Raw genomic sequence first — 14,214 nt, 5'->3', positions numbered from 1 at the left:
CCCACTGGCAGGAGCTGACAAGGAGAATGCGGCACATACTGGGAGCTGGTGAGGGAACACAACCCCCAGTTTCAAAGGCTGGCTCCTAGGGAAGCTCAGACCACCACTCACATACGCCTGTGGTGAAGATCTCTCTAATATTTGGGGAGGTGCTGCATTAAAAAGCTTCAACCCAAATTAAGGGACAAATGCACCGCATATCTTATAAGGTGGCGTTTAACTGACCTTCTCTTCTGCTACCGAAGTAACAATAACTCTCACTACCTCCATCCTTCTACACCATCGCAGGCAGCGGGCACGGGGCATGGCAGAGCCAGAGCCAGCAGCGCCTGCCTGGGCTCCATCTTGACATCCCAGCTGCTCCGCTGCACGTGCTGCTCTCTCCTAAGGTACGGGAGCAAAGGCCAAATTCTGCTCTTTTATGAGGTGGAGAGAAGAGGGGATGCACAGGCAGGAGAGAAACAGTCAAAAACATTCATCATGGACATAGTTATGACCCGAAGAGAAACAGTACCTCTGCATTTAAACACAAAACAAGTGTTAACAAAAAAATAAAAATCATACATACCCTTCCCCAAAACCACTCACAACACCCTTCCCACCTGAAAAGATACAATGAAAAAAAACAATGTCCAAAAAAAACCCCAAAACAAAAAGACATCTTTGTTAACAGACACAGTCCCTGAAGTTTTAAGACACGATCTTGCTGTAGTCATACTACCTCATCTGACTCCAAACCATGTACTTCATAGAGAGTGTCCAAGATATTTAGCTGCTTTTCCATGGCTGGTAAATAAATGTTGAGGTCCCTCTGCATTCCTTTGTAAAATGTTTCTTCCTGAGGATCACACTCCTCTACAGACAGAGCTGCCACAAAGTCTTCGTACGTTGGAGCTGCCCTTAAAGCTAACTGGGAGAGGAACCAAAGCTTTTAGATTTACAAAACAGGAAAAGAAACCAAACTAAAGCCACAAAAAACTTCTAAGACATCCCTCATTGCGCTTAGACTGCATAGCTTTAATTTATTTATGTGTATGTGTATATTTTAAGATTTTTAACTGACAGGGAGGCTAATATACGGAGTTATTATTTTGTAATTATTCTCTCTATGTAGATCCCCAGTTTAAGATGTCTTCAGAGAGGTCTGATTTTTAGGAATTGAATGAAATACAAGCCCTAAATAAAGTACAGTTTGTTAGAGGAGCTCCCAACCTAATGTCACACACTTCAACATTGAAGTCTCATTCTCAAAACACTCTTTAGAAAGCTTTCCCCGACATTTCTGTTTCTCCCAATCAAAGTCTCTCTCATAATTGCCTGGATGAGGCTCTTCTTTTTTCTAATTTCAGTGATAATTTCCAGTGACAGGCACGAGGGGGAGCTGCCAGACTGGCCAAAAAATACACCATTTCCTCTAGCCAATATATTGTACTTAACTCCCCGACACATTCAACACTAACCCTTCTTGAATGCTCACATCCAAAGACAGACCAATCCTCAAAAAAAAAAGCAACCTCAAACGCTCATTTCTTTGTTTAATAGCCCTGAAAGACTGTGCTGAAAAACACATAATGAAAAAAAAAATGCGCATGTGCAAGCATGATCTGTCTGTTTTAGCTCTAGAAAGCAGGTTCCACCCTGAATGCCCAATACTGAACGTAGTGATAGCCACAATCCTCACCCAGAAAATAAGGTCTGACAAGGGAATCTATTCATTTTAATGCTTATAATTTTAACATGGTTTATTAATTACACACAACATAAGATCACATTAACAAAAGCCCCAGCTCTATCAGCAACCAAGATAAATACTTACCGCAAAGACCCCGCGGACAACCCAACCATGGTGCTGCCGTAATGTCTTTCCATAAGCATTGTCTTAAAGGAAGGAAAAAAAACCAAACAAAAAAATCAAAACAATCAAGAGCTAGATGTACGACAGTTTTAAGTTTCCACAAAGAGAACTTAGAGCTTAGAAACAGCTATTTAAGGATATATTCTTGCCACTGGATGCAGATAAGGCCATTTCTGAGGACCACAGTTATGACTGAAAGAAGATGACAGATTCGGGATCTCTGCATCGGGGTCTCAGCTCTGCTGTCAAATCTCCTTCAACTCATCCACGGCAAGTAAGCATTCTAATAGACAGGAAGGCAAATGTAGTTTTTATTTGACTAGCTGTGCTTCACGACTAACACTTCTTCTACTATCTAGTTTTCAGTTCAGTGCAAGTCTGAAAAAATAATATACAGGGTGAAACAATCCTGCAGCCTCATGGTTAGCCAGCCTCAGTCGAGGTGGTTAGCTCAGGCATTAACCACAAACTCTCTCTTTACATCTGAGGGTCAAGTTTTGAGGGTCATTGGAACAGAAAGCACCAGGCCCTTATTATGTTCCTAGACAGCTCCACTTTCATATACAAAGCTTTCCGTATACAAACATCTTTGAGCCATATTTTCCCAGTCTTAGTTTGTCACTGTTGTCATTTCATATCCTTGCCCTTCAGGTGAATTTTTAAGTATCTGACTTTGTACTATACTTTCCTTACTGTTCACCTTGAAGAAAGAGAACCTCTACGTTTTACTGCTTTAGGATATTTGCTCAAAGACTGCAGATAGTTATTATTTGGCAGAGTGTAAGAAGTCAGTAAAACACAGCCACAAGTTTTGCTGTAATATGAAGTACTCCTCATCTATCAGTCTTGTAACTGGGGAATGTGGGTTTTCTATCTTTACAGTAGGAGGGAGAATCTATGAGAAAAGCATATGGTAATAAGAGCAATGAAATAGGAGAAAAAGAGTATTGTGTAGCAAATTGGACTGAGAAGTCTATTCTCTGCCTTACGAGCAAATATAGGGGACATTAAAAACACCAGAAGTTGAAAAGTTTCCTTGGGATTTAAATCTAAGCAAAGACAAATAACTTTAGAAAGCTGTTTGTTCCTCAGAAGATCCTAAGAGCTGGTGGGTATTCCATTTTTTGTTTTAATTTCATTAGCTTGATATTTGAGGTTGTAGAAAGAGAACATATACCCCATCTTTACTTGAGACTCAAATAGCACAGTAACTCCTAAATAAGAAACTGTAACACCACACCAAAGCTGCACTGCTGATACAGATATGGAAGAGTTTTTCAGGGGAAGAAAGGGAAGGAAAAGGTGAGGAAAAAACCAGCAGCTTGGCTCTGCTGTGGACACAGAGCAATTCAAGAAGTAATTTGGTGCTGAAGCCTTCAGACTCAGAAGGTCAAATAAGTGCCTTGACTTTCTGTGGTGTTTAACATCCACATCTGGTAGCAGTGTATTTACAGTCCCACTTCCAAGAGCTGCTTACATACTTCAGTGTAGTAGCTGTTTTTACTAATCCTGTAGGATGACTGCTTAGCTGTTTAAAAGAAGCTTAAAAAAAAAAACCACAACACTTTAAAAAAAGCTGGTTTAAAGCTGTTTTAAAGGATTATCATAACATTAGGCTGCATGCATATAGAGAGGGTCTTACTCAGGAGTAACCAAGTCATGTCTTAAGAGCTGTTTGTGTTTTATTTTATACATGCTGTGGGCACTAGCCTGACTAGGTGTCAGAAACTGTTTACTTGAAAAAAATTCCTTTTCTGCTACAAACTCCTTTCTAACTGATACAGGCAATTCACAGCCATACTGGCAAAGAATCACAGAATTTACAGAATCATTAAGGTTGGAAAAGACCTTTAAGATCAAGTCCAACCTTCAACCCAACACCACCAGGCCCACTAAACCATGTCCTGAGAGGTGATTTCAAAGAGCCACGGCTAATCTCACAACGAACTAAAAAAATAACACAACAGCAACTATAAATTTGGGAGCACTCTTGCTGCAAACCAGTGGAGAAAATGGAATGAGACAAAGCACTTTTTTCCCTAAGGTATGACTGTCTCCCCTGCCAAAAGTATGCTAATAAAAGCAATCTTTATCTGCTATTAAATCAACATTGACCAGTTATCTAGTAATCTGCCTGAAAACTGCCATTTTCAGAAACTGCGATTTTCAAAAAAGTTATGTCTTGGAGATTACTTGCATCATTAGTCACTGAAGAAAACAGGGGTTCTAAATGAGGAGGAAAATAGCCAAATACGTAAATTCAGAAGCACATGAAGAATAAAGCAATTGGCACTTACTCAGAGCTATTTGGATATTCTTTTCCCCGTTCTTCACTTCTGTCAAAAACCCTTTCAAGAACTTCAAGCCTCTGTCAGGATGAATCCACGAAATAAAAAGAAATCACGTTTAAAACAAAGTAACCTGAAGTATAACAAAGCCCCCAAAGCTGCAATACAACTCAGAAGTACAATAAAACTCAGAATTAAGGCACCATTTTCAATCTGAATAAAAAAAAAAATGCAGCCACCTCCTCCAGCCTCTCTCCTAACCCAAGGAAAAACAACTTCACTAAAACGTTTCTGCTGCAGCCTGAAATCATCTGCCTGATGTTCTGGCCCAACAGGATCAGTCACTCACTGTAACTTCACTTTTATAGGAAAAAAGGTTGCCTGCGATCACTTTTTCAGGCCTTTTGGCAAAGTTACAGTGATGCAACCACAGACAAGACATTAATTTTGAACCTAGCCAATTCTGCTTGATGGAGCCTGTGGAAAGTAACCAGTTTGCTCCATGTACAGAAGCTTGCACTGGTGAAAGGCCCCTCACTCCACCTTAGCGGTTCGCAGTGTAAGTAGATACGAGGCCGTTACCTTTTTAGCCACAGGAGAGCCTCCGTAGCAGAGTTTCTAACTTGTGCTACGCCGGCATTCACTTCATGGAGCACTATCTTCTGAAGGGTATCAAACTCTTCTTTGTTGGTTATAAACTTCTGGTTTATTTTCTCGAGAAAAAACAAGAGGCAAAGCTTTAGGCTTTTAAGACCAAACAGTGGCCTGTCCTATAAATACCACCCAACTACCAGGACTCTTCCCTGCAAAGGGATACCACAGATCCCCAACCACATCACACACTCCCCAGGGCATGGCTGGCCTGCCACGCTGGGCACACCTTCCCAGGGCACAACCCCAGGCAGCTATCTGGCTAACGCAACCAAACAAAAGCATCTCAGTCAAAACTCTACATGAAACCTACCAGTTCTGTCTGACAAAATGCTTTAGGTTCACATGGCATCCTTGACACCAGTGGAATGGAGTTAAACCAACCTGTTCTCCAAGCAAAGTCCCATTTGCCCCAACCTTCAAGTACAAGCAAGATTACCTTCTGACAACTGCGAAGCTACAAATTCCCAATTACGCTTAGCAGTCATTGGCATGCTTAAGCTTTTTAATTTATTCCAAAATTTGTTATACACAACTACTCACAAAAATAAAGGGGAAAATCTACAAGGCACTTAAACAGAGTCATCTTCTACATTAAAAGAGCAGCTGCCTATCACTTAACATACATACTCAATTTTTTTAAATTTACGTAATAGTCTTCACCCTTGCTATTTTCAGTCTTTCAACGGCTACCTTCAGCAAGATAAGTACATATCTGCCTTACTTTGCACGAAACAAATCTGAATGTATGCAATGTTCCTTATCATACACTCAGGAGATATGTCTTGCTTTTCTTCTTTTTCCTTGAAAGAAAAGCTACGAAAAGTTTCACTATGAATACATCTTGTCTCACAAGTAGCACTTCAAACTTTTTCAGACTTGGAGCTGGAAGGACTGTCAGAACAAGAACTGAAGCTGCAGGGTCTGCCCCAACCTGCTGTGAAGCTCCTTCTTAACACACTAATTTGCCCCTAGTTCTTTGAGGAAAGTGTCTTGTGTGTGTCCCCAGTTTATTTTTACAGTCTAAAGTCAATATTGCTACCGCCGCATCATGACTTACAACCTATTCAGCTCAGAATCAAAGTCATATTCATTAGGTGTAACAGCTGTTTCACATGGCAGTCAATCAAATATTTTATAAGTTTATGCACAACGGTTGGATCTATTAAACACAGCATGTACTGTAAGAACAGAATTAGGGGCATTTCGGCATTCTGATCTGACAGATGGTAACATTATCAAATATTAAATAGCCTTCCAGTATTGACTCCTACAACAAAGATTCTTGAGTTTTAGTACCTAAAATAGATTAAAAATAAAAAAATAATTAAATCGGTGTTTGAAATAAGCCGTTACCTTGATGTTACCTACAAAATCCATTTTAACAGGAGCAAAAACAGTTGGTCCCAGCTTGTCTAGGAAAAAAAAAAAAAAAGCAGCCATATTTTAAAATTGTGTCTTTTTCCAGTCTTTATGTCTTAGTAACAATTAATTTCATTTACTCTGTTAACTTCTTCTAAATGACAGAAGAATATTAAATGAATGACATAAACCAAAGTCTGTCTTTGGTGTAGAACTTGTACCATCCCAGTTGGTACAAGTGTTAAAATACACCGACCTACAATTTGGAAGTCTTCAAAAGGGTGCATGCTTACAGGGTCTTCACATCTACTGTTAGATTCAGGGACCAAGCAGGCTGGAGACAGAAGTCTTTGGAAAAACCAAGTATTAGCAATAGCCAGTACAGCTGATGGTGTACTGTCTGATACTGCTGACATGCAAGGCATTCCACGCTGTTCTTTTGAGGGCAAGAAGCTGCTGTTCCAGATACACCCATAGATTTCCAGACAGCTTATACATGGGTCCAACCTAAACAAGAGTGGATCCTCTACAAAGCGGAAGAGTAAGAAACATCTTCTGGTACCAATCAAATTGATTCTGCTGATAGGAACTATTTCTATACCACTTTAGCAAAGAAACAAATTCTCCAAACCAACTGCTCCACCTTTTTTCACAGCTTGGTAGCAGTAAAAAAGAGTTAGATGCACCCACAAGAGCGAGTTGCTTACCCAGAACGGGCACAATTGCATAACATGACTCCAGAAACTCTTCTGTTGGTATGCCCTCCTCCTCCCGAAGTTCAATATCACTGAACCTAGTGTGCAGGACAAGCAGAAAAGATTGTTACCTTAACAACTCATTTTGTGCAACTTCTGAAAGACAAAATTACATTTCACACCCACTCCACTTGCATAGAGGTAAAATTTATAGACATGGAACCACCAACATGGCTTTTGTTTCACTAGGTTAAAGTAAATGACTGCAGAAAATACACATTTGGTGGTGTGCAAGCAAGGCCTGTAATTATAACCAAGCAAAAAACCTCCCACTCCACTCTGTACAGCCAGTTCTACAAAGGGTATCTTCTTCAATTACAGTACTGTATGCAGTCTTGTTAAAGAATCTCAGCAAATACAGCTTTACAGACAGAACAGACTTAGAAATGAGTCAATTAAGGGCTAAAAATGTCAATAATCCTTCTAATTTACATCTGCAACATATACTACCTATTGCTCATGACACTGAAGAAGGTAGGAGAATCATTTTCATTCCTGTCCTCCTCACACAGAGTCAATCCACTTAAAGAATTTGTTTCCAACTGCAGCAGCTTGTGGGCACCAAAGCTTTCTACAGCTTGCAGCTTGTTCTCTCCATCTTCTTTAATGCCTTACATTTATAGGAAACACAAGAAAAACACAAATAGAAAAAGAAAACAGCCACGCTCCCATATTGTTATTCCTGTTCCTTAAGACAGGTCCTATTTGAAGGAAGGCACTTGGACATCTGGATCGTACAGATTTAAAAGCTTTCCCTGCCAATACCATGACTCTCACCACAATTCCACCAGTCCCCTCCCCATTTCTTTTAATCAGACAGACCAAGCACCAGGCTCCACTGCAGGTGAGCCCACACATCCTCAGCCAGGACAGCGATATGAGAGAAGAGCATTGAAGAAGTGATTGGGTAGAGCAGGGAGCCGACTCATCTCCTTGAAAGAAAGATTACTTCTCACATGCTGTAACTTCCCCAGTGCTGATAAAAGTGGCACAGTGCATCTTCAAACACAAAAGAATAAGAGTAACTTGTTTGCTCCTTCTGCTAAGGAAACTGGCTTCTTTACTGCTATGTACACATGGCAGTGGAACTGCTGGGGAGCTACAGGCCTGTCAGCCTGACCTCAGTACTGGGGAAGATCATGGAGCAGTTCATCTTGAAGGTGCTCACAAGGCACGTGCAGGACAACCAGGGGATGGCCGAGCCCAGAGAGTTGTGGTGAACAGAGTTTAATCCAGTCGGCGGCCGGTCACAAGCGGTGCTCCCCAGGGCTCAGTTTTGGGGCTGGTCTTGTTCAATATCTTTATCAATGATCTAGATGAGGGGATCGAGTGCTCCCTCAGTAAGTTTGCAGATGACACCAAATTGGGCGGGAGTGTTGATCTGCTGGAGGGCAGGAGGGCTCTGCAGAGGGATCTGGACAGGGTGGATCGATGGGCTGAGGTCAACTGTATGAGGTTTAACGAGGCCAAGTGCAGGGTCCTGCACTTTGGCCACAACAACCCCATGCAACGCTACAGGCTGAAGAGCTGCTCGACAGAAAAGGACCTGGGGGTGCTGGTTGACAGCCGGCTGAATATGAGCCAGCAGTGTGCCCAGGTGGCCAAGAAAACCAACAGTGTCCTGGCCTGTATCAGGAATAGTGTGGCCAGCAGGAGTAGGGCAGTGATTGTGCCCCTGTACTCGGCACTGGTGGGGCCGCACCTTGAATCCTGTGTTCAGTTTTGGGCCCCTCACTACAAGAAGGACACTGAGGTGCTGGAGCATCTCCAGAGAAGGGCAACGAAGCTGGTGAGGGGTCTGGAGCACAAGTCTTACGAGGAGTGGCTGAGGGAACTGGGGTTGTTGAGTCTGGAGAAGAGGAGGCTGAGGGGAGACCTTATCACTCTCTACAACTACCTGAAAGGAGGCTGTAGTGAGGTGAGTGTTGGCCTCTTCTCCCAAGTAACTAGTGATAGGACGAGAGGAAACGGCCTCAAGTGGCACCAGGGGAGGTTTAGATGGGATATTGGGAAAAATTTTTTTACTGAGGGAGTGGTCAAGCATTGGAACAGGTTGCCCAGGGAAGCGGTGAAGTCACCATCATTGGAGATGTTTATAAAACGTGTAGATGTGGCACTTTGGGACATGGTTTAGTGGGCATGGTGGTGTTGGGTTGACAGGTGGACTTCATCTTGGAGGTGTTTTCCAACCTTAATTATTCTATGATTCTACGACATCAAAGGCTGCTATGTTCTCCCTGATTTGTATGAGTATCTTTAAAGTTTCCCAGAAGAAGATCCAGTTGCCTCTTCCTCACTGTGGTCTGTTTTATTTCAGCTTTGGGGTCAAATTTGTTTCAAATAAACAAAGCACTACACGAGCACCTCTGGAAGAAGATAAAGTCCCAAAGAAAGCTCACATCCCATGCGTGGTAAGACCTTCTGACCTCCTGGAGAAGTGCAGAGAACAAGTCAAGATGCAAAGGTGATACATTCACAGCATCTGCAGCACACAGGCCATGGCCACAGCATGTTTTGCTGCCACACCGTCACACTAACATCCAAAATTCCTCAGGGAACAGGTCTCCAGGATCAGGTCTCTCAAGGCCAGTGAGGATACACAGACCTGAAGTGGAACCGAACTTCTGGCTGAAGGGATCCAACTGCAAGGAACTATCTTCCTCTGAGCAAAGTCTGAAAACAAACTTGCAGCTTTCCCTATTACTTGCAGAACCACTAAATAAGCCTGGTGCTGGGTGAAAAAAGAATCACTTGCACCTGGTAACAACAACGAGACTTTAGCCGTGCTCCTCAGGGCAGAAAAAAATGGCTTCAGCCATCACTGACCATGCCTTACTCACAAGCAAAGTGACTCTGCTAAGTAACTAGAGTTTGAGGGATGTCGCTGATCTGTCCTTCATCAAGACACATGGGCTGGTGAGTAGATAAACAGCCCGAGTTCACAGTGACTCCACAGGAGTGCCATGCATAAAGCCTGGGGTCCTCTAAAACTTCAAACTCAAAAACTGTAAGCACTAAATGACAAAGAGAAATTTCTTACAGGACTTAAATGCTTGAGTGTTTTTAAAGATTGACTGCTTTAATAGAGGGGAGAGGGAGGGAAGAGTACCTGAGACAGGGCGGAGCTCCTGGGCTCACAGGGAGCACCCAAATACAGCCATCAGCGAGATGGAGCCCCAGGCTGGCTGAGTCAGCCCATCCCAGACGGATGGCACTGCACATCCTGGCCCACCCCATATTGCCAGCAAAACTCTGCAACTCAGATGTGTGTACCCAAGAGGGGGTAGGCTTTTCTCTTTTTTTGTACAGGAACAACGTCAGTAGCTAAATGATACCAACAACCTGACTGGAATTCGTTTCATCTCCTTGTTTTAGCACTGTATTCTTGAGGTACTACACTAAATGGTGACACATGCATGTTATTCTGCAGTGACTTACCACACCACACAACACCAATTACAGAAATGGGAAAAATTCCAAAGAGAACCCATGTAAGAGTAAAATCACGATGTTCATTAATTTGGGCTTGAAAACTTCAGCTGATTCACTGACTGCATACGTATGTTTTGGAATAATGGCCAGGCAGAAAAACCTACTGTTCAAGAACGATACAGTCCGTTCAACAGAACAAACAGAAATCTTCAGTTACTTGTATAGACTTACACTAAATTTAAGTTCAGCAGCCCTTAACAATATAGCTATGTTGGATGAAATTTTATACTGAATTAGTTCAACAGTGTTTTACTGAAGTCACACACAAATCTACGTTTCATGCTATTACTAAGGTAGTGGAAGAAATAAGGTGCTTTCTAGTATACTCTTAGTTGCAGAAAAAGGATTAATTTTCTGTAAAGATTTGTCAGAGCAATCAAAAGCAACTACAAGGTCAATCCCTCAGAGACAGGCACACAAAGCTTCAATGCCCCCCTTCTGACAGTGCAGCCCTACATACTAGCAGAGGTGCCGGCATTCCCAGTGGAGGGCCTCTGGGAATAACACATCTGTCTACAGCACAAGAAAAGCCCAAGCTCTGCCAGGCTGTATTGTTACGCATGTCAATCAACATCTAGAGGCACCTCCACATGTCCAAAAAAGAATTTTTAATTTCCTTCCCCTTCAGTTCCAAGTTATCTATCAACAAGGGCAGGAGCTACGCTGGGAAGACTTGACAGTGGGCAGATATCAGACTAAAATACGCTGACATTCCCTCTCCTGGGAAGCGAGGTATCAGCACTCTCACAGGCAGCCTATACCTCCCTCCATTTACACTTAAAGAGTAACGATTCTGGATAAAAAACAGTGCATGTATTTACCTGCCAAATGCTCTGCTATGTGATCTTCAAGAGAAACATCGCTGCTCCCCTCATTTGTTTCCAGGTTTAAACATTCCAGACTTTTAATGAGGGTTTGCTCTTGGTGGTTAATTTCTGCTTTTACAGAGCCATTTTCACAGGGGTTCAATTCCATCTGCCTGAAGAAAGGGAAAGAATAATGGTTAGTGGATAAAACATTGCTTGGTAAGCTTCTTCCTGTGAAAACACACAAATAGCAGTAACAGAAAAATAGTTGACAGAAATTGTAGGCTGTCACAGGCTGCTCTGAGCAAAAGAACTTCTCTAAAGTGGTAAAAAGGAACCAGGCAGCTCTTGGCAACAAGTAGGATTAATGATTGAACGTCAGTTTACAGAGTTTGAATATATTTACAATGACCTTTACTAAAAAGAGACACAATCAAAAAAATACAATCGACTACAAAAAAGAAAATCACAGACAGGTATCGTAGCTAAAAGAATATCCCCTCATTAGTACTTTAAAATGTATACCCTGCCACCTACTCCACAAATCATAGCCTGCTCTCCATCAACGATTTTATGAGCTTATGGAGTGGAACCTAAGATGCAGGAAAGAGCACTGAAGTGGGAGAGAGCTGGCTGGTGACTAACCAGTAAGTCACCAAGTGGATGGCTGAGAAAAATAAAAGGGAAAAGGCTGATAAAGAAGAGACATGGATAGAAGTCACACACAAGAAGTGGGGTGAGCCAGCTCCCTTTTGTTGTGTCTGCTTCCAAGTATGCAGCTCAGAGCAGTAAAATTCTGCCTCCATCCAGTACTAGTAATATTAGAGTAAAAATATGGAAAGAACAGACACTACCAAAAACAGAGTAGAAAGAGATTGACAGTAAAGACTTTTATTATACCTTTCTGTTGAGGTGTGACTGGACAAGACAGAGTGCTTTATCTGTAAGATAAATGGGGAGGGAGAATATTCTTTAAAGCAACAAGACTGTATCATGCTTCTCAAACTTCATATTTTATTAAACACAGGTTGGAGTCAGCAAAAAAGCTGAAAAGCTAAGCATATGCTCACTAATTCTTTGTCCTGGAGGCAGTTAACAGACAAACATGAAAAAGATGCTACATTATTATATCATTAAAATATTGAAAAGAAAAAAAAAGAAAACCAGGTGACTTCTTTCAGAAGCTAGCTAGCAAGTGCCAAGTGAGACACCATACAGCATATGGAAAAGAAACAAGGCAGTGAGTTTTCTTTGCAATGATGTTTTCTTCACTTAAGAAAAAAATTATGGAAAAACAGAAGAAACATGAGGTCAGATACCAGGTATGATGAAGTAATCTCACTTCCCAGATGCAGTGACACATCTACCTTCCTACATACACCTTCATCTGCTGTTTGCGAGAGATGCTCCAGTTTCGCTTATGTAGTTGTGGATCCAGGATTCAAGAAAGTGCCCTTGTCATTAAACAGATAAGCTCATCACTCCTGCTGGTGTATTACCATAGGTCCAACGCTGCAGTAGCTTAGAAGAGTAATAATTGCTATGAGCTCCCACAATGGACCAACTTGCCATACAGCCAAAGTTATTTTGTCTGCAGCTGGAACAGGCCCTGAAAGTTAGTACTAATAACTTTCACTTATCATTAAAAGTTAAGAGATTTGTCACTGCTTATGAAAAAATGGCCCTACCTCACTTGCAAACCACAAGAAATAGCAGAGTATGTCCAGTGGAAGACTATTAGCTATAATACGGGTAAAAATGCATTCCCTACTCCTACAAATGCTGCTTTACAAAAGGGCTCCTTAGCATCCACACCAAGACTGAGAGAAGAGGATAGTGGCCACTACCTTGTTCGTCCTGAGAACTGCTAAGTGTGGAGATCCTGGCGGGGTCTGATGCAGTAACTCAGAAGTGAAGGCAGTATTCGCAATCTGCATACATTCTTCAAGCGTCTTCAGGAAGGTGTCACAGGTTGATTTCAACAGAGCTCCCATATCAATCTCGCTCTGTGGGAAGAAACCAGTTCAGAAGAAACGGACTCACCACAGATCAATTCAGGGTAACGTCTACAAAGCCCACAGCTGCTACAGTCATGATTTCTGTTTAACTTGAATTAAAACGCAATGCGTTAACTGCTCAGAGAACTGGCATCACATATTACTGGGGCTATGCTCCCTCACAGCATTACCACTCTTGTGAGCCTCTCACTACAACAAGCTCAGTATTCTTGCATTTTAAAAGCAATGCCTCTTAGTTACTTATCTCTGTAAGTAGTTAAAAGTTAGTTACTAGTGTTAACAAGTAGTTAGTAGTGTTAAAAGTGTATTAAATACTAAGCCATCATGTGTTCAACAATGGCATTCCAGAATACACCACTGACAGGAGAAATGAAAAGTAAGCAAATTAAATAGATACAGCATGTTCTGTAGACAATAATTTCAAAAATCCCATGAACAAATAATTACTGCAATTGAAAAACAGGCAGAATGAAGTATCACATTGCCACAATACACTTCATCTCTGCAAAGTGCAGTTATTGATGCTGAAATGCTTTTAGCAATGTATCTTCCCAGTTAAATACCACTGAGATGAGGGAAAGCCAGTTTTCCCCCAGAAACGTGAACTACGAGCCAGAAAAACACCACATTACTTTTTTGTTGTCAACACCTGTGAGCTGCACATTCTAACAGTGCCTTTTAGTCACTTATACACCACATCATGCTTCTGCACTGCCGGTTAATTCACCATAAACAGTTTATCAGGTATCTTTACAGAGATGGTTTGGACGTGCAAATGATTAACCTTCAGGTGTTTTCCCTGCCTGTCCTGCACCTGAGGACCCATCTCTCCAGTGGGAGGCATCCTGGAACTCCACACCAGCTTCTCTAGCAAGTCGGGAGTGAAGGGGTGCAGCTGGGAGTGGGGAAAGGGGGGGTGGTAAGAAGGTGGTTTTTTAATGTTTGCCTTTTTTTTTTCACTACCTGAATCTATTTTAAATGGCAATG

General features: G+C 41.9%; 1 protein-coding gene across 1 annotated transcript; it reads right to left on the bottom strand.

The window, feature by feature from the left end:
- Nucleotides 1-712: 712 nt before the first annotated feature.
- On the bottom strand, nt 713-13,215 carry PLEKHA8 (pleckstrin homology domain containing, family A (phosphoinositide binding specific) member 8; the record flags this gene model as incomplete). The annotated part of the gene is made up of 10 exons (XM_010281931.1): nt 713-910; nt 1,817-1,878; nt 4,153-4,223; nt 4,726-4,856; nt 6,151-6,209; nt 6,864-6,949; nt 7,362-7,521; nt 11,225-11,382; nt 12,110-12,150; nt 13,057-13,215. Coding segments are annotated over 10 exons (1,125 nt in total), but the record flags the coding sequence as incomplete, so codon positions are not given.
- Between the last annotated feature and the right edge of the window lie 999 nt (nt 13,216-14,214).

This window comes from Phaethon lepturus, unplaced genomic scaffold (genome assembly GCF_000687285.1).
Source record: "Phaethon lepturus isolate BGI_N335 unplaced genomic scaffold, ASM68728v1 scaffold15252, whole genome shotgun sequence".
NCBI classification, from domain to species: domain Eukaryota; kingdom Metazoa; phylum Chordata; class Aves; order Phaethontiformes; family Phaethontidae; genus Phaethon; species Phaethon lepturus.
The sequence above is the reverse complement of the archived record's forward strand: the minus strand, read 5'-3'. Positions and strand labels throughout refer to the sequence as shown.